We start from the raw sequence: 18,950 nt of genomic DNA on the forward strand, positions 1-18,950 counted from the left end.
AGGATATGGTTGACTAATTCTCATATATTTCACTGTTCCTACCACAAACTGCTGAAAGAAATGAGTGGAAGACCAGGAAGACAGGGGACCGAAAGATGGACAGCAATAGCATAGCAGTGATTGAAATTTCATAGTGCTAAGTACGAACCATCTCTCCATCACAGGGATTTAAGTAGGAAAAATAACATCATGGTCAAGTTTTCCAGGATGAGGGTCCTACAAGAGGGACAAAATGATATCACCTTAATGTGCACATATTGCTGAAGTATAAGTTAAGGCAAATAAGCAGGGTTTTAAAGAATTACTACTCATCTTGAGGCAGAAGAACAAGGAGGTAGAGATATGCTAAAGAACAGCTAACAAAAATATATTCTCTTCAAAACTCTAGTTTGTCTTGTTTTTTTTTGAGTCAGGGTCTCACTATATAGTCCAGGCTGGCTTCAAACTTGCAATCCTCCTGCTTCAGCTTCCTAAGTGCTGGTATTATAAGTGTGTACCATTACACCCAGCTAAGCTATAATTTTTGCTTTCACTTATCAATCCACAGGTTCTCAGAACTACCCCTTTATAAAGATGTTGCCTCATTAAGATTACACTAATAGGCTTGTCTCCTAAGGCTACAATTTTTAAAAAATCAAATCAAGAACAGGGTCACCATAACCGCAAAGTTTATACAGAGTTAGAAAAGCAGCTTGCAGGACTGGGAATGCAGCATACAGCATCACAAAAGGGGGGGAAAGTAACAGAAGCATTAAAATCAACCATACAATTGAAAACTAGGCATATCAATTTGAGTATAATTCTCCATGCCTGGTGATTTCAAAAGCAAAGAAAATGATGAAGTCCTATTAGTGATGGCCATTGTACTAGTACTATGGGTATCTGCTTCCTCTCAAAATGTTCATTTCTTTTAGGGAAGCAAAGTACAACACAAAGTAAAATGCCACACAACACAAAACAGTGTAACCCTATGAAATTAACACGAGTAGGTAGTCATTAACTGTTTGGAAATTTTGTTCTGGCTTTTATGTGTACCACAAAAACTTACACTAGAACTTCCCTCAGCAACAAGATAGTACAAGAAATGAAAAGTTCCAACCTATGCAAAAAAAAAAAATCAATTCCAAGGTGATATAAGCTTTGTGGGGTGTTTTGTTTCTTGTTTTTCATGGTGTTGGGGATTGAACACAGTGGCTCATGCATGCTAGGCAAGCATGCTACTACTGAGCTATCCCAATCTATTTTTGTTGGTTTTTAATCTTTGCTTACTTAGCATAAAATTATTCTTGTATTTTAAAGCTATGAAAATTAAGAGAGAAGGGGCTTCTGGTAAAATGAAACAGAAATTTGTTAGTAAGACTTCCATTATAGCACATAACAACTTCAAATGCAACTTCTGGTTGAACTTCGAGATTGGAGAGTATAATTAAAGTCACCTTAGATACAACTTAACTCATCCACAGATACTATAATTCTCAATCACTGTTAGTCTAATCATAAAGACCATGAGTACATCTGTGTAAGATAAAACATAAAAAATACAAAATAATAAAGGGAAAAAAATACCTACCCTAGATTAGCAGCTTCCATCAACATCCAGGCAAAGGAAATTATACTAAAAGCAAGACTACTTCACAGCAAGATTTATTAATACATCCAAAAGAAAGAAAGAAAAATCATTTTGTCACACTATATACAGATAATACATACAATGTTTTATACACATATTACATCAGTTTTTACACAAGAAAAATATACATAAAAATGTAAACCTTTGTATACAAAAACCCTTAAACAAATTAAACAAGGACCAGATAACAAAAGGAGACCAATCCATTATTATTTCATCAAATTTTTAAAACAGTAATACAGTACATTCATTGATAGATATATGGAAAATGTGAGCCATCTCTTCTTGCTTAAAGGGAAATTACAAACCAAAGTCCATCATCTCCCAAAATGTATTCTCCCCCAGCAACACCACACTCCATGCCATAAATGCCTTTTTATTAGACATGGGGCTTCTGCCAAAAACTGCCTACCTCCTTCTACTGTCTGTGCCGAAACAAGTGAGTCCCAGTTTTTGTACATATATCTTAAGCTTACAGCCACTCTTAACACAAATATAGAGAAGATTCTTCATTTGTAATTTCCCTTTAAGCAACTTTGTTTTCTATGTATTTTTTATGTATGACATATTAAACATACTTGTGTGCCAAGGTGAATGAGAACACTGAAAAAGAAGGGCTTTGAGAACTGCTAGTCCTTGCTACCGTGCAGTTACTTTGTTAGAAGACATTGTAAAACTGTCCAACCTCTCCATCATTTACTGGTTTCAAATAACATACCTCACCTTTGATTTCCCACTGCAACTTGGTTTCAACTTACACTTCAATACTCTGGTTAGAACCATACAAAGCCTAGTTGGCTTTTTGTTAAAGGCTGCTCCTGATATCAAGTTCCAGCTAAACTACTATGTAAAACCATTCAAACCTCAATCCCTCTCTGTTTCAGTCTTTAGGGGTACCCTTACTCCAATTTCCCCGACATCTTACAATTTAGTATTGTCCATCTACCCTCCTCTCTGTAAGTTCTTGAGATATAACCTGCTGCAAATTCATTATAAAATTAAATGATATTTAACAGCTTTTTCTTAATGTTCGTGCATTTGGAGTGTCAGTATACTAATGAAAAACACCTGAAGCTGTGAGGAAAAAGAATTCAATCTGTGTCAATTACATGCAACTTGGAGTTCTTTCAAAAAGAAAAGAAAAGGAAGGGGAAAGGAAAAGGGAAAGAAAAGAAAAGAAAAAACAGACTGGGAAGACCTTTAACTAAATAAATGCAAAATGTGCTTAAAAACAGTTCCATGAAAGAAATGTCTTCTTTAAAGTTGAATTTTGAACAAGGTAAGATAACAATTAGGTGATGTATTTCCCTGCAGCGAGAGTAGTTAACTTCCCCCAAAGTGATCTCAATGATCATTATTTATTAATGAAAGGAAGAGGCAAATTGGTGAATTAAGTTGATCTAGAAGATGGTGGATGACACATACTAATGGAAATATTAATTGCTTTATAACTGAAATAAACAGGCTGGGTTGTGGTACACATCTCTATTCCACAGTGGAAAATGAGAAAGTTCCTCAAATGAATCTTGTCTCTCATGGGACAGATGGTATTTTTAAAAAAATGACAGTCTCCCTCTCAGATAAACAAACATAAAATAAAAGGAAAAGGAAGATAAATAAATAATGTGTGGATGTCTTTAGATGAGACTTTTACATGTTCTTTAAATAATTTTTGAAAATGTATCTTAAATCATTACATACAACTGCCTTTGCAGTGACAATATTCCAGTAAGGGCAGCATTTTGCTAAATGTAAAAGATTGCCATTTAGAACTCATACATATACATGTGTATATACAGATATATTAACACTATTTATATACATATATATCTAGAGGGCAACATTTCATTGCCTTTGAATATCTTGTATGTCCACTCCCACAATATATACTGGAGACATACTGTGTGAGTATATACGAAAGTATATGTACACATGCTCCAACATGTATATATACACTTTTGACTGTGTGTGCATAAGAGCTTAAAGGCACAATATATAGGGATGCAAGTTTTCTAGAGCTGCAGCTAAGTTAAAACAATGTTACAACTGTGAGAAAAGTCAAAAGGAAATATAGCAGATTTCATTACACAAGATTCATTAAACTAGTTCCATCATGAGTGAGATGGGTCAAGAGGCTTACATATGACTTTATACACTTTCCATTAAAATACAAATGGAAAATTTGTTATTAAACCTCAAAGCAAATCAAACTATTTAAGGTCAAGTAAGTGTGGGAATAAACCTAACACTAGTATTAGTCACAAAATCATAATTATGTGTTTCCAATTTAAGTAAACTATCCCAAAATTCTCTGGGTAAAACTCTCCAAATTATTTTAGTTTGAATGTTGGCATTTTGTTTGCTTTTAAGGACTACCTAACTTTCAAGATTAGTACCAAAAATATCATTAAAAGTTGTGGCAAATTTTCAGAGATAAAGATCTTTAAAAGAAACTAAGAAGTTAATGCCAAATGCTTCTAGATAGAAAGGACACTAACTGAGGGGGAAAAAACTCAATGCGGGATGGGGGGACTGTAGCTCAGAGGTAGAGCACTTCCCCAGCATGCACAAAGCCCTGGGTTCAAACCCCCCAGCACTGCAAAAAAAAAAAAAAAAACTAAGTCCCACAATAACGTGTGATTTATTTTAAGTGATGAGAGAATAACTAGTAGAAGGTAGCAGAGATGAAGAGTTGTGGAACTGGTGAGTGAGAACAGTTCCTTTATGATAGGCGTAAGTAAGATTATTGGATGCTTTGAAGATGTACTCTAGACTATCACCTCTTAGGGCTTAAAGAATAATCTACAATTCTCCATAGATGCATAATTTTGCTTAACAAAGGCTGTTTACCTATTACACACACACATTTTTTAGGGAAATATATGTATATAGCTTTATCTATACACACACATATACATACGTGTATATATAGATTTATACAAATGTATAAATAAACATAATACTTTTCAATCTTCCATTGACAAGGCAAGTTCACATTCAGCAAAGTGCCACCACATCCCATATACACATCTCTGTACAGATATACACAAAGGGGTGTTTTCACCCTTCAATCAGGGAGAATTTATTCTAGCAAATCCCATTAACCAGCAACTGAAGGGAGAAATGGCACCAATACAAACTCCCTTCTTTCATTTGCATGCATATGTACAAGAAATTGCAGATTTCTTAAAATCCAGAAGCATGAGTGAATGAAACTGGGAGGTGCTACAAAAATACAACATAAAAATACAACAAAAAAGAACAACATATAAAGCTTTCCTAGGTCTTGACTATATCTAAGATGAAATAAAGGAGGCCTCAAAGACAACTACAAAGTCAGATGTATTATCAGAAGTTGTTCTGACATATTTCAAAGTACATGATTTTTTATATTAAAAACAAATTGGAGCACTTAATAACTCTAATTTTGACTATTGTAGACCACCATAAACTCCAGTAAAAAATGTAGGACAAAATGTCAACTTAAAACTCAAAATACAGGAATGTTTTTTTAAATCAATAGTAGCATAATTTGGGAGCAGGGGCACTCTAATTTATTACTAATAGCACAACTGAATAACTTTTTAAAAAGTGTCTTGAAAATAACTGAAATCACACAGCTTTGAAATATGCACGGTCAAACAATCCCTTCAACTCCTTAAACAAAGCAGCCCCTTCAAAACACTCTTTATAAAATGTCTATAAGGTTTCTTTAACTTTACCAACATCATCAATAATATTTTATTACTCAGAATATGAAGTTATTATTAACATAAAAAAGGTTCAACAGAACTCTGGTCCCATCACCCCAATAGATAAACAGCTCCTATCTGGGTCTGTCTGTCTGTCTGTCTCTCCCTCTCTTTGTTTTTATGCTCAAAAGTAAGAGGCTGGTCTTAGAACCTGCTATTTCTCATGTTACTTTAAAAGCATAGCATAAGTTAATCCAAAGGTTAATATAAAATGCACATGATATCAGAGCTAGCCTTTTAACATAAGAAGAATTTGGTGTACTCATATAACAGAGACAGTGAGAACGTAACTTTAAAACCCTCAACTAAATAAATCTTATTTCTACAATACATTCAGTTCCCTCTATCTTTACACAAGCACACATTCATCTCTCTCACACACGTGCCTCCAATATATATTTCTGCATGTGTGTAAAAACACGGACATATACATGCACACAAGTAATTTAATTCTATTTTTAAGTCACAGTGGGAATTCCTTAGTGAGGAGGGATAAAAAAAGTTCCTGAATAAGACATTGAGAACATCTATATTTATTATTTTCTCTATTTTTACTTCCCAACTTACAGAATAAACTGTAAATTAAAGAATAAATCCATAGGAAATAAAAGAGGTCTTAAAAACTTAGTTTACAAATTCCAGCTACAGTAGTTGGAGTTTTACTTGATCTATGTATTATTTACCCTGTAACTAAGCTTCTAGCCATCTTAAGTGTAAACCACAGATCATTTACTAAAGAGCATGATTCTCAACAGTTCTATGAACAATAATAAATGGTCTAAGGGTGTTCTACATTTTGAGGCCCCAGGATATCCTTTTATTTTATATACTGCAAGGTAGCAAAGGATAGCTATGCACCTTGACACGGCAGAGATCCAGTGTAAAAAGGTGCTTCACTAGTTTGTTTTGTCAAAAAAATTTAAAAAAAAAAAGCTCATATATAATTTTTTAGCTATTAAACACATAGGCAACATAATTCATTACACTCAATACAGCTTTAGTATAAAACTTATAATTTATGAGGTGATGTTAATAGCATAAATTAATATACCTTTTCTCTTAAAATCTACAATAAGTATTCTGAAAGCTCATTGGGAAGGAAATTTTTAAATAAAAGTTTTAAAGCTGTGCGTGATGGGAAAGGTTATGTATGCTGAAGCTGAGATGAGAGCCTGAAGTAGAAAGGAAAAGAGTCCTAGGCGAGATACCATGGGCTAAGAAACCAAATGTTTTCTCTTTCTTGCGCTCTCTTCAATGATGAGTCACCTTTAGTTTCTTTTAAAATTATTTTCTTATTTTAAAAACTGCCCTAATTTCCGCAAGGAATCCCTGAGACATACTCAATACTATATAGCAAAAAGAGCTATCACTGTTGAGAGGAACAGACACAACCCTTCTGGACAGATGCAAACAATGTCAACAAGGGTCAAGCCTTCCACCATTTTAACACTAACCCACTGGAGTCGACTGTACCTTAATGACGCAGGTTGGAGTTGTTATGGGGCAAGTCAGTCAAGAAAAATCAATAGTGTGGACTTTAGCCGCATTGAAGCCTTCTGCACTGCATGTTGAAAAATTTTCCATGGGGAAATTTGGGTGCATATAGAGCATACTTCAGTTGTCCCCAGCTTAAAAAAAAAAAAAAAATGAAAGAAAGGGATTCTATTACTGTTTATCCAAGATCGGGTAGATCATGTGTGTGCACGTGCATTCAGTACTGGGGTGGGCAGGGGTGAGCAGGCAGAAGGGAGAAAGGAAGCTATGCTGCTCAGAGTAGCTTGCTAGAAGTCAAACAGATTTTTCTTTTAGAAAGAAGACTATTTTGCAGACAAAACTTTAGATTACTCAAAGATCTTTTTAGATCTGTTCTTTAAATTACCCAAACATTTCAGATATTTGAGAACACAGGGTAAATAAAGTCATTCCAAATTTACTCTCTCTCCCTGAAATGCCACGTCTTTTATTAGCTCTATATTACAGTGCAGAGGGGAACGCTAATCAAAACTAAGAGCTGGTGAACAAAAAAGAAAAGGATCCCTGTCTGACCTACAAAGAGACATAACTATTCTTGGAGGTTTTGTGTTTTCTTTCTTAACTCACTGTAGAAGGGAAAATGTTAAACAGATATCCATATAAGTTCTTCATTGATATCTTATTATAAATCTTTTGAAAGACTGCATTTAAAATGTTACTTTAATCTATTAAACATGATTTTGGTTCCCTCCAGAATATGATATAGGAAAGCTTAAAAAGATCAGACTACTAAATCATTAAATTGCTTTTCTAAAGCAGGCCAGTAAAGATTCCATTATTTCTAATTTACTGAGAGGGGGAAAAAAAAAAATCTATGGTCATTCATGATATGTTCCTCATGAAATGTATTTTTAGACAGGAAAAAAAATCTTTAGATCAATGTAGGGATTAGTGGTGAAAGGAATTCACCACTGCTCAATGTGACTAAATTTTCTTTCAAGGAATCCTCTAAGTTGTCTCATTAAACTGGAGCGTTCTGTTAACTATTCAGCAAACCATTCTATTATTCTACATATACCAGATTAATAATAAAACTTAATAGAAATTTTAGAAAGGCTAAAAAGGATGAAGAAGCTGAAAAACTAGACACACCTAAGAAATTTTAAAGAATTTCAAACCTATTAAATAATTAGTGTATAAACATCCTCCTGGTTTTGCAATACCAACCCACAACATCCTTTTTGAACTAAGTTAGAGAAAAGGGACACAGCTGATGAAGTCCATCACCCATCACCACCCACCATGATGCCAGAGCACAGGAAGGAGGACAGGCAGGATCAATGAACTGACAGGAAGAGACTTACGTGTGTTCAAATTCTAATGTCAATTTATAAAAAGTCCAGGTTAAAGGTCAAAAGAAATGTAACTTCTTTCATGTAACTAGAAACTGTATGGACAGGGCACTGGTGCATAGCATAGATATGGTTTCCTTCCTAACCAAAGAATTGAGGACAAGCCTTGGTAAGGAAAAACCTTAGTGTTAAGTCATAGAAAATGATGATTCCTAACCTTCCAGTAAGATTGTTTCTTACTTAAGAAACAAATCTTATAAATAGTTATTTGGCAAAGATAAAATATTTTTTCTTTAGCCTTAAACCATAAAGAAGGTACTATCAATTTTAAGGAAAAACAAATCACTTTCCAACCTGATCTCCATACCTACTATTTGTTCCTCATTAAATTACAATCTTCTCACAGAGGGACGCTAGATGCACCACAATGCCTGTGAACATGAAATTGCTCAGGAAGTCATTTATAAAGCAGGAGTATTCCACAAGGTAGGTTTACTGGAGAAAATAATCTTTTGCTCTATAAGCTACGTGATGATAATCAGAAAATTTTTCCATTGCATAGTCTGTTAAGTGGTGGGTTAAGTGTAATTGCTATTTACTATCCTGAATTGTTTGCTAGCTACATAACCTACTCAGACGTGAAAATTGCTAAGCCATTTTTACAGAGGAAAAAACAATGTCTTAAGCACTTTCATTAAAATGGCATTAACAGTTGAAGGAGAGAAAGCCCATCTTTTTCTTCAGATGCTACAGATAACAGACCATGAATATCAGATCCTCAGAGCACAAAACTCATCTGTTTACTGCAGCAATTTTGAAAACTGAATCATGGTAACACAATCTAACTGGCCTTTACAAATGGTCCCAAAGAACTGCAGAAACAGTGAAATTTCCTTGTCACTGTTTCTCATGCATTGAGCACTAGAATAAAAAACTAGTTTCCACTAGTTGTAGGACCTTATATAAGATTTATTTTCAATTCCAGTATTGCCTTGCAATAAGTGCTATTTTAAAAGACAAATTTTTGTATTTCTGGAGTAAAAATATTTTATTCCTTTCTTTGCATATTAATAGCCCACTACTACTAATAGACTAAAATTGCTCCAATAACTAGAAGAAAAACATATGGATATCTCTGGGCTTATCTATGTTCTCCTCTCTTCCAACAAGGACTCACAAGAAACAGCAAGGTCAAAGCAAATTGCAAGCTTGGATAGCTGTCTTGAAGTGTGTTTTTGCTAATTATTCCACCCTATACTGGTACTTTCTAAGACTGCCCTTTGCTCAGCTATCATTATGGGCATTTAAACAAAAGGGAGTTTACTCAATGTTTTTGGTGTGAAGCTGTAACTGGCAACATTCCTGATCACTTCATGCCTCCTTACTAGAAAGCAGAGAAGGGCTTTTAAATGCACATAAAACAGAAAAATTGCAAACAATAAAATGTGCAACTTACTGCAAACTCAGTTTTGACAACTAAAGAATTTTAAGCAGCTAGCACTAAGAGACAAATAACCAGAAAAAGTTCAAATCGACTACCCAGGACTTTCCCTTAGCTGTCAAAGAAGAGTTGATGGGAAGTCCATGTGCTACTCTGCTACAACCTTTAATTAGTACACAATGGAGACAAAACAAAATCACTGGAAATGCAGTTATCTGGTGATGACTATAATGGGATGTGAAAACAGCTTAGCAAACGAAATGACACTTTGGAGCAGAGGAAACTACTCATCATCATTTCATTACAGTGCACTAAAATTAAAAAAGCTTACTGACATAGGTTCACAGGTGAGAAATGCTCAAATTATCTGTTCTCAGAATAGAGATTTATGGTGATACCAAATATAACTGCTTTGTGACATAATTTATAATTTAGAAATTTCTCAATCTGCAAAAAAGGCAAAGCTATTAAAAATAAATCTTCCAATTAATTAACATGATATTAAAAAAAGTAAATATATTACAAACATATTTTTGGACCCCCCCTGCAAAAAAAACGTCAATAAATACAAAATAGGGCATATCATGATTTCATACAGTCATGCGACACTTCCCTCCTTAATCTCAGGCACGTGATATCTGCATAATGCCTGCTGATCACCATCATTCCTTTAAAAAGCAGAGAAAGAAAAGCTTTCAAAAGAAGGGACTGGTTAGAACTAGCATGGCATAAAAAAATCACATAGAAGAAATACGAAAATACTTAACAAACCTTTACCTATTAGGAAGGAATTATGATCAAACAGTCCCTGACAAATGAATTACTGTACCACATCATTAATAGATATGTTCTCTTTACTTGTCTTTTAAAATATATATGTATGTAAATTGTACTTGACTCAGGTATGAACAGCCAATGGTGTCTTAAGGGACAGTGAAACCTCTCAGCAAAAGCAGAGTAGAAATGCCTTTAAAATCTAGCTCAACCTTTCTCATGGAGGGAAAGGCAAGCAAGAAGAAACTTCACATATCACTTCATAGTCACCAACCTACTAAACTACCCAACATGATTTTTAACCCTAAAATCCTGGTACTTTTAAGAGAATTTCCCAAAACTATTTCAAAATGTACTTAAACCTAAGTACTTAAATTACTTTAAAGTACCAAAGGTAAGTAAAATTTTTGTCAATTTCCATATTCTGCTTTGAAAGAAACTTTAAAATGTGTATCCTTCAGATATTACACATCACTTCACAACTGGCACACTGATTCTACAAGTATCTTCAACAGTTTACAAATCTTAACCAAAGAATCACTACTGTAAACATGAAAAAGCAAAAGCAAAAGGTGGACCAAGGAGCTCACAAATTTCATCTTTCAAACCTATCTGACCTATCCTGCTTTTTCACATCAAAATATTTTCTTCGATTACATCTTGCAAATGTGTTCCATGAGTGGGGGACTTAGGAAAAATGCATGTGTGAAAAGGCAAAGTGACTACCAGGCCCCGGAGCCTTGGCAGCTCTGCAGTCACTCCAAGCAAGCTTTTAAAGGCATTCCCCATCACTGACAAGGATGCAGCTTCCGTGTCTCGTCTCGTTTCTGTGTGGGCTTCCCTTTATCAGAACAGAGTTGTGCTAGTCACACAACCAGACCACCACCACCACCACCACACCCTCCCCCCATTCAGGAAACTTTAGTTTTCAATGGGAATGACAAACCTTACTAGGGTGTGAGATGTAGGAAAGGAGAAAAGAGCCTATGTTCATTCTGGGGGGGAAAGAACAAAGCAATGAAACAGCTACTTCCTGCACTGCACAAAACACACAATGGGAGCACACACACTCACAGGCGGTCAAAAGACAACTGTTTTCTTCTTAGTTAACCATATCACAATTAGGAATGGCATCCTGGCCTCACTGTGGTGTTTGGCAGTTGGTGCTAAGTCAGAGCTTTGACCTGCCTCGACACACCACCTGCTATCTCCTACACAGGAACTCAGTTAATAGGATCATTGTATCGAGAACCATCTATGGAAAAACCTGGCTATAGAATGGAAAGCACTGATCTGCACACTAGGAAATAGTAAAGGGCACTGGTAATCTGAGGTATCTTCCACTTCTAGGACTTCCTGCAAAAAAAATCAATCCTATCCAGTCACTGTGCTGAACCACCAAGAAAACTACCGGGCCAAGAGGACCTGCCAGGAGAAAATGAGCACCAGTGCTAAGGAGCACACGTGAACACTGAAGCGAGGTCCACTGCACGGCCACTTGTTGAACTGGAAGGGGGAGCCCCTCTAATCCCCATCCATCCTTTTTAAATCTTCTTTAGGAATAGGGTGGAGGGGTGAAAGAGGAAACAAAGATAGAAAACACGGGTTTCCCCACCTGCCTGCCAGCACAGGTCTGCTCATTTTGGGGAGGGGAAGGGAGGAGATGCATTATTGGTACTTGTAGCCGTGGCACCTGTTACTGTGAAGCCTGTAGGAGGGGCTATGGAGCTGTGGCTGGGCTGCAGGTCCTTAGGAATGCCACTGTGAGAACTCAGCTGGTGGCCAAAGGCTGCGCTGAACTGAGGGAGTTGCTGCTTGGGAGAGGTGGAGGCCATTAGTTCAGCAGAAGGCCCCATGCCACTGAAGCTGGTCTGTGGTAACCCCGGAAGCACGCTGGAGCTACTGGGGGTCACTGTGGCGAAGGCAGGCTGTGTGGTCTCTGAGTTCGATGTGGTGGGTGGCGTGGATAGGGAAGTGGAAAGAAGATGTCCATCTGCGCCAAGAAGGTTGCTAAATGGAGAGGGGTCTCCAAGGTTGACAGGGAGATTACCCCAGTGAGTTCTAGGGTTTACCACTCCTCCAAGTGGCACCTCAAGTTGGGTTGGGAGCAAATGCTGTGCCATGATGGGCATCTCTGCTGAAAAGGTAGCTGCCATATTATCACCAGAGTAAGATGTCGTATGGGGAGAGGTGATATGGTCACTGTAGGGAGACGGCACGTGCTCACTATCATAATGGCTTCCATGGGGTGAGGAGTGTGAATGATCACTGCTGTATTGCTGTCGGGAGGTGATTAGGTCATCTGCCTTGCTCAGCAGCTGGGCAGGAAGTGGCCTCTGGGAGGCATGGCTGCCATCATGAAGTCCATGAAACTGTCCTGGGAAGGCTCTCTCCCCAAGTGCACTCTGGCTGATCAGAGTGGCAGAAGTAAGGCCAACGCTGGCTGGGGCAGAGAACTGCCCCTGGATCTGCCCTGCCAGGGGTGTAGGTGGGTTAGACAAGGTAGCAGAACGGAGCAGGTTCTCGTCCAGCTCTAGGTTAGAAAAGTTATCATGTACTATACGCCCATTCAGTAGCTCCCCTAGGTCCGTGCTCACTTCTCGGCTCAAGGACTGGATTCCTGAAGCTCCAGTACCTGTGGAGAACACCCCCATTCCTCTGTCTGACAACTCCTGGACTGGCACACCATCTGACTGGGTAAGTACCCCAATGGTACTCAGGCACTCAAGAGAGGTTACAGCCTGCAAGGCCCGTTCAAGTTCCTCGGCCTCTTCAGTCGTCGGGAGGAGATCTCCATTCTTCCCTGGGTCAACAAAAGCAATCAAGAATCAGTACACCTCATGCTTGATCTAAATCACAAGAACCAGACATCTGAATTATTTTAAATATTCTATCAAAAGAGAGTCCCTCTTCTTTTTTTTGGTGGCACTTGGGTTTCAACTCAGGGACTCATGTTTGCTAGGCAGGCCTTCTACCACTTGAGCCACTCCACCAGTCATGTTTAGTGTTGGGTTTTTTCAAGATAGGGTCTCGAGAACTATTTGCTTAGGCTGGCTTCAAACCGCTATCTTCCTGATCTCTATCTCCAAAGTAGGATGGGCCTCAAAATGTGAACTGTCCTGGAGTTTGAGCCACAATCTTTAGTTTATTTACAATATTCTCAAAAACTGTCTTATAAACTATTAAATTCTTACAAAATCTAAGGATTACCAATTTAAAAATCATGGCAGCCATTTGATTATCCATGTTTGTACCTAAAATTATGTAGTCATTAAAGTAGAAAACAAAGGCTATGTATGTAGGATACATGTACCTTGCCTTGTCTACACCTAAGTTCTTCATGTTGGAAGTAAGCTGGGGAATGCTAGAACACAGATATTCATGTATACATTTTAGCACAAGAAACACTCCCTGTTGTGAGATATCTTTCAAAATGCTCTTGCCTATGCTGGGCACGAGTGGTTCACACCTGTGATCCTAGTTTCTTGGGAGGCAGAGATTGGGAGGATGTGGGCACAGTTCTCAGGACTCCTCAAGACTCCAACTCCAAAATAACCTAGGCAAAATAGACTAGAGGTGTGGCTCAAGCAGTAGAATCCCTGCTTTGCAAGCATGAAGCCCTGAGTTCAAACCAACCACAGTGACACACACACACACAAAACAACAAAAATGTTCATGCCTCACTCTCTAGTAACTTCCCCCTCATCCTAATTTACTTTTTTTTTTTTGGTGGTACTGGGGGTTTGAGCACAGGATCTATACCTTAAGCCACCCCGCCAGCCCTTTTTGTGATGGGTTTTTTAAGATATGGTCTCTCAACTATTTTTCTGGGCTCACTTGGAACTGAGATCCTCCTGATCTCTGCCTCCTGAATAGCTAAGATTACAGGCATGAGTCACTGGTGCCTGGCTCTAATTTACTAATTTATAATGGAAGCCCAGGAACCTACTTTGATTTCATTTCCAATATTTAAAATATATAGGGCTGGTGGAATAACTCAAATGGTTTAGTGCCTGCCTAGCAGGCATGAGGCCCTGAGTTCAAACCCCAGTACTGCCAAACAAACAAAAACCTATTATTAAGAATTTGATCAATCACATGCAGATATCCAATTTTTGGTAGTGAAAAAAATTCTAAAAAGTAAGATTTCCCCTGAAAGCACTGGGGAATTAATGAGTCTCAACAAACTCTGTTTTGGAAGAGCAAATTTTAAGTATAGGGTAGGGTATTAAAATTAGGGCAAGTTCTAAAAGACCTCAATAAATAAATGTTTTAAATGTCTTTGTCAAAAAATAAACTGAAGTAAAATTACTCATTTTAAAGGATAAAAGGAATCTGGAGGTGTGGCTCAAGCAGTAGAGTGCCTGCTTTGCAAGCACAAAGCCCAAAGTTCAACCCCAGTTCCACCCTTCTCCTGCCTGCCCCCCACCAAAAAAGTAGTGAAGAAGGGCTGAAGGAGTGCCTCAAGTGGTAGAGGACCTACCTCACAAGCATAAGGCCCTGAGTTTAAACCAATAAAGGCCCTGAGTATTGCCAAAAAAGGAAAGAACTTACAAATTTAGCTATTTACTAGGTCTATAATATAGTTAAACAAATTAAATATTTTTCACCTTCTGAAAAGGGTAAAATAACTTTATTGGTGTTACATTTTCTACTTACAGTGAAACAGGGGCAACATTTCAGATGCACTTCAAAAAACTACTTCCCAGGCCAGGTATGGGAGTACATGTCTATAATACCAGCATGTGGGAGGCTGAGGCAGAAGCATAGCAAGTTTGAGGCAAGACCTTATCTCAAAATCAAAACAACAAAAAAACCTCCAAAAACTTATTTCCCTTCTTCCAGCCAGTTTTCTTAATCAAAATATTAACCATACCTTCAAAAAAATCGAAATCTTGTAAGTCATCAGGTAGCCGTGGCAGGACATCTGAAAAGTCCTCCTGGTTCAGTTCCAAGTCATGTGGAATGTCGGTGATGTCATTGGCAATGTCATCCGGCAACTCATCGGCACTCAGCTCGGGCGTGGACGGGCTCCTGGAAGATAAAGAAGTTGGTTGCCAGACTCCCCTTTAACCTGTACTTCAATGTGGCCAAGACAAGTTCATGCAATATGAAAAGCTAATGTCCGTTAGGTTTCTATATTCAACACAAGCATAAGAAATCCTAACATAAAATGTCTCCTTCCCTACTTTGAGAAAGAAATGTAAAATTAAGAGATTGCCAAAAAGGCAGACCTCACTGTATGCAGTCACTTACTTCTGCAACAATCAAAACAAGACAATTATTACTAGATAATATTTTTACTTCAGATTAGTAGGATGAACCTCAATTTGATATATCAAGTGTGTTCTTAATGTTTTTCACAATTTCAGATCTAGTCAAATAATTTTTTTAAATGAGACAGATAAAATTAAAAAGCTTAGCTAAAACAGAAGCTTCATTCATGTGCTCAAAATGCCTGAGTCTGACAAAATTAATGCATATTCCCGATGGAATATTTCTATTGGAGCACACTTCTGTTAAAACACAAAAAAAAGCCTGGAATGGTGGTTCACTGCTGTAATTCCAGAACCCACAGGCTGAAGTAGAAAGATTGGAAGTTTGAGACCAGCCTGGTATACCCAGTGAGTTCCATGCCAGCCTGGGCTACATAGTGAGATCGTGTCTCAAAACAAAACGGATTTTTAAAAAATTCACAAAAAACTGAAAGTATACATTTTCAGCATCTACTCTCTTTGCAATAATCAAAAAGCTTTGGCAAAATGTGTACCCCAAGTTCAGCCAGACAATGGTAACATTTGTATATGAAACTGTACAAAAAAAAGGTGGAGGAGACAGTGCCAGTCCTGGCCTGATATATTACATGGCTTTATGGGCTAATCCCAGCATTACAATCACTACACGAAGACAGATGTTCTGAGAACAATCAGAAAGCCAAAGGAAAAGCAAATCCGACACTCTTACTGACCGGATCTGGGAGGTCTCCACTGGCAGTGAGACGCTGGTGGGCATGCTGAGGTTCCCCTGGGGGACTGCAGGGGGAATGGGCTTTTGGGGCCGCCGAGGTCCACGCCTTCTCTTCTTCTTGTGTTTTTTGGTAAGTGCAGGAGGCTTGGTTTTTTTCCTGGGTTTCCTCTGCTGCTGGTGCTGAACTTTACGGGAGTTATCTCCTCTCAAGAAATTATCCTTTGGAATGAATAAGTAGTTTTTTTACAACTGAGATTATCCATTGGTCAACCTACCTCATCCCTCCTGCTTTGTGTGCACAGTAAGGTGATAATAGCAATAATCTTTTGTACCTTTCAAAAAACTAGAAGAAAGGATGTTAAGTTTTACCATAAAGAAATGATAAGTAGGCAGGGCACTGGGGGCTCACACACTAGCTACTCAGGAGATAGAGATCAGGAGAACTGCAGTTCAAAGCCAGCCTGGGCAAATAGTTTGAGAGGCCCTATCTCAAAAACAGGGCTGGTGAAGTGGCTCAAGGTGTAGGCCCTGACTTCAAACCCCAGCACCGGAAAAAAAAAAAAATGATAAATATTTGAGGAGACAGTTATGTTTAACCTGATTTAAATATTACACAATGTATAAACTATCCCATTAATATGTACAATTCTATAGTTTTATGTGCCAGATGAGTTTAAATATAAAAACATCAGATTATCTGGAAAAAACCTAACAGCTATCTAAAATATACTTACATGTCTTACTAGTCCATAAAATGCCTAAGACAGAATATATGTCTAAAACTCTGCACAATAATAAGTAGGTGGGTAAAAAAATAAATTTAACTCACGTCAATTCAACAGGGGTGTGTGTGTGTGTGTGTGTGTGTGTGTTATCCTGCATTTATAGACATTATAAAGGCTGTGTGTATCTTGGTGACAGAGTGCTTGCCTAGCATGTGCAAGGCCCTGGGTTTAATCCCCAACACTGGAGAAGTAAAATAAAAAAGACATGGTGATAAACAATTTAATTTGTACTACCCAAGAATTTACACTCTTTTGGGGAAAACATGAATAAAAATAGACATAAATACAGTGCACAAAAAATTGAATAATGATATAAATACTTGTTATGGACACATAACAGGAAAATTAATTATTTTTAGTTTTGTAGGATTAAATGGGAAACAGGATTTTAAATGACGAGAGTAAGAGAGATCATTCTAGTAAAGGAGATGGCACAAATGACAAAAAGTAACTGAGTATGACTGTTCTTAGGGCGGAATGAGGGATAAAATACAAAAGTAAGCCATGAAGAACTTGGGACCAGAGCATGTGTAACTCTGGATATCCTGTTAAAAGGTTTTAAACTTTATTTACTACAGTGAGGAGTCATTTTTTATCAGAGCCTGATGAACATTTATTTTTAAAGCATTAACTGCCCTGGTAGCAGTGTAAAGGGGTAAGTAGAAGGGACAATCGACAAAGGTCATGGTTCCAATCATAGGGCTAAATTAACAGTCACTACAAGATAAACAGGGACAATGGGGGGTGGGAATAGAAAAGGCAAGGGTCTACCAAGACACAATTCTTTGTTTTGTGGTTTGTTTTTTTAAATTGTTCTGTTGCCAGGGATTGAACCTAGGACTTTGACATGCTAAGCACTTGCTGTACCACTGATCTACACCCCTAGTCCCTAGAGAGAACTCTAAAGATTTGACAGCTCCTTGAATGTGGTGAGGATGAAGGAAATACAAAACTCTAAAATGTCTCAAGGATTTCTAGTTTGGGTGCTTGTTAGATGAAATACCATTAATTATACAGAAAACACTGCAGAAGAAGCAGAGAAGTGAAGGAATTCAGTTTGGCTCATAGTTTGAGATCTGCAGATGTAAAGAAAACCATATCTAGTGAGCAAGAATAAATAAAGGGATGGAGATGCAGAATTGGAAATTCATGACAGAGTAAAAGAACTTAAAGTATTTACAAAGGCAAGGAGATAAGAAAACAGAGGGGACAGTAAGGGCACAGCTGTATAAAACTGCTGTAGTTCTGTAAACAAAGGAAGGAGAGCAAATAATGAAGAATAAGAAACTGACAATTAGCCAGACAGCAGTGCCTCACACCTATAATCCTAGCTACTCAGGAGGCAGAGATCAGGAGGATCATGGTTTGAAACCAGACTACAAATAGATCAAGAGACTCTATCTCGAAAAAAACTATCACAAAAAAGGGCTGGTGGAGTGGCTCAAGGTGTAGGCCCTGAGATCAAACCCTAGTACTGCAAAGAAAAAAAGAAAAAAGATACTAACAATTCAACCAGCTTTCTGCAGCTAGTATCCTTAATTCTAACTACCACCTGTTATGTTCTGAATACTTATGTCAAGCCAAAGTGCTTGTATGTTAAGCTCCTAACTCCCAATATGTGTTAAAAGAGGCTCTTTTAATAGGTATAAAACAAAAATGTAGGAGATTGAGATCAGGAAGATCACAGTTCCAAGGCCACCCTGGAAAAAAATCTTTGCAAGACCCCATCTTTATGGGAAAAAGCTGAGGATGGTGGTACATGTCTGTTGTCCCAGC

General features: G+C 37.6%; 1 protein-coding gene across 9 annotated transcripts in view; it reads right to left on the reverse strand.

Moving 5' to 3' along the window:
* Positions 1 to 1,628: 1,628 nt before the first annotated feature.
* The window catches only part of Ino80d (INO80 complex subunit D), a 72,267-nt gene continuing 54,945 nt past the window's right edge, over positions 1,629 to 18,950 (reverse strand). For all 9 annotated transcript variants that reach the window (XM_020181149.2, XM_020181146.2, XM_074071542.1 and 6 more), the window contains 3 exons: positions 16,391 to 16,608; positions 15,299 to 15,456; positions 1,629 to 13,225 (listed from right to left, as the gene is read on the reverse strand). In XM_020181149.2, the coding sequence (XP_020036738.2) occupies positions 12,060 to 13,225; positions 15,299 to 15,456; positions 16,391 to 16,608 (1,542 nt within the window). In that variant the 3' untranslated portion in view covers positions 1,629 to 12,059. The remainder of the gene's footprint in view (positions 13,226 to 15,298; positions 15,457 to 16,390; positions 16,609 to 18,950) is intronic.

This window comes from Castor canadensis, chromosome 4 (genome assembly GCF_047511655.1).
Source record: "Castor canadensis chromosome 4, mCasCan1.hap1v2, whole genome shotgun sequence".
NCBI lineage: Eukaryota > Metazoa > Chordata > Mammalia > Rodentia > Castoridae > Castor > Castor canadensis.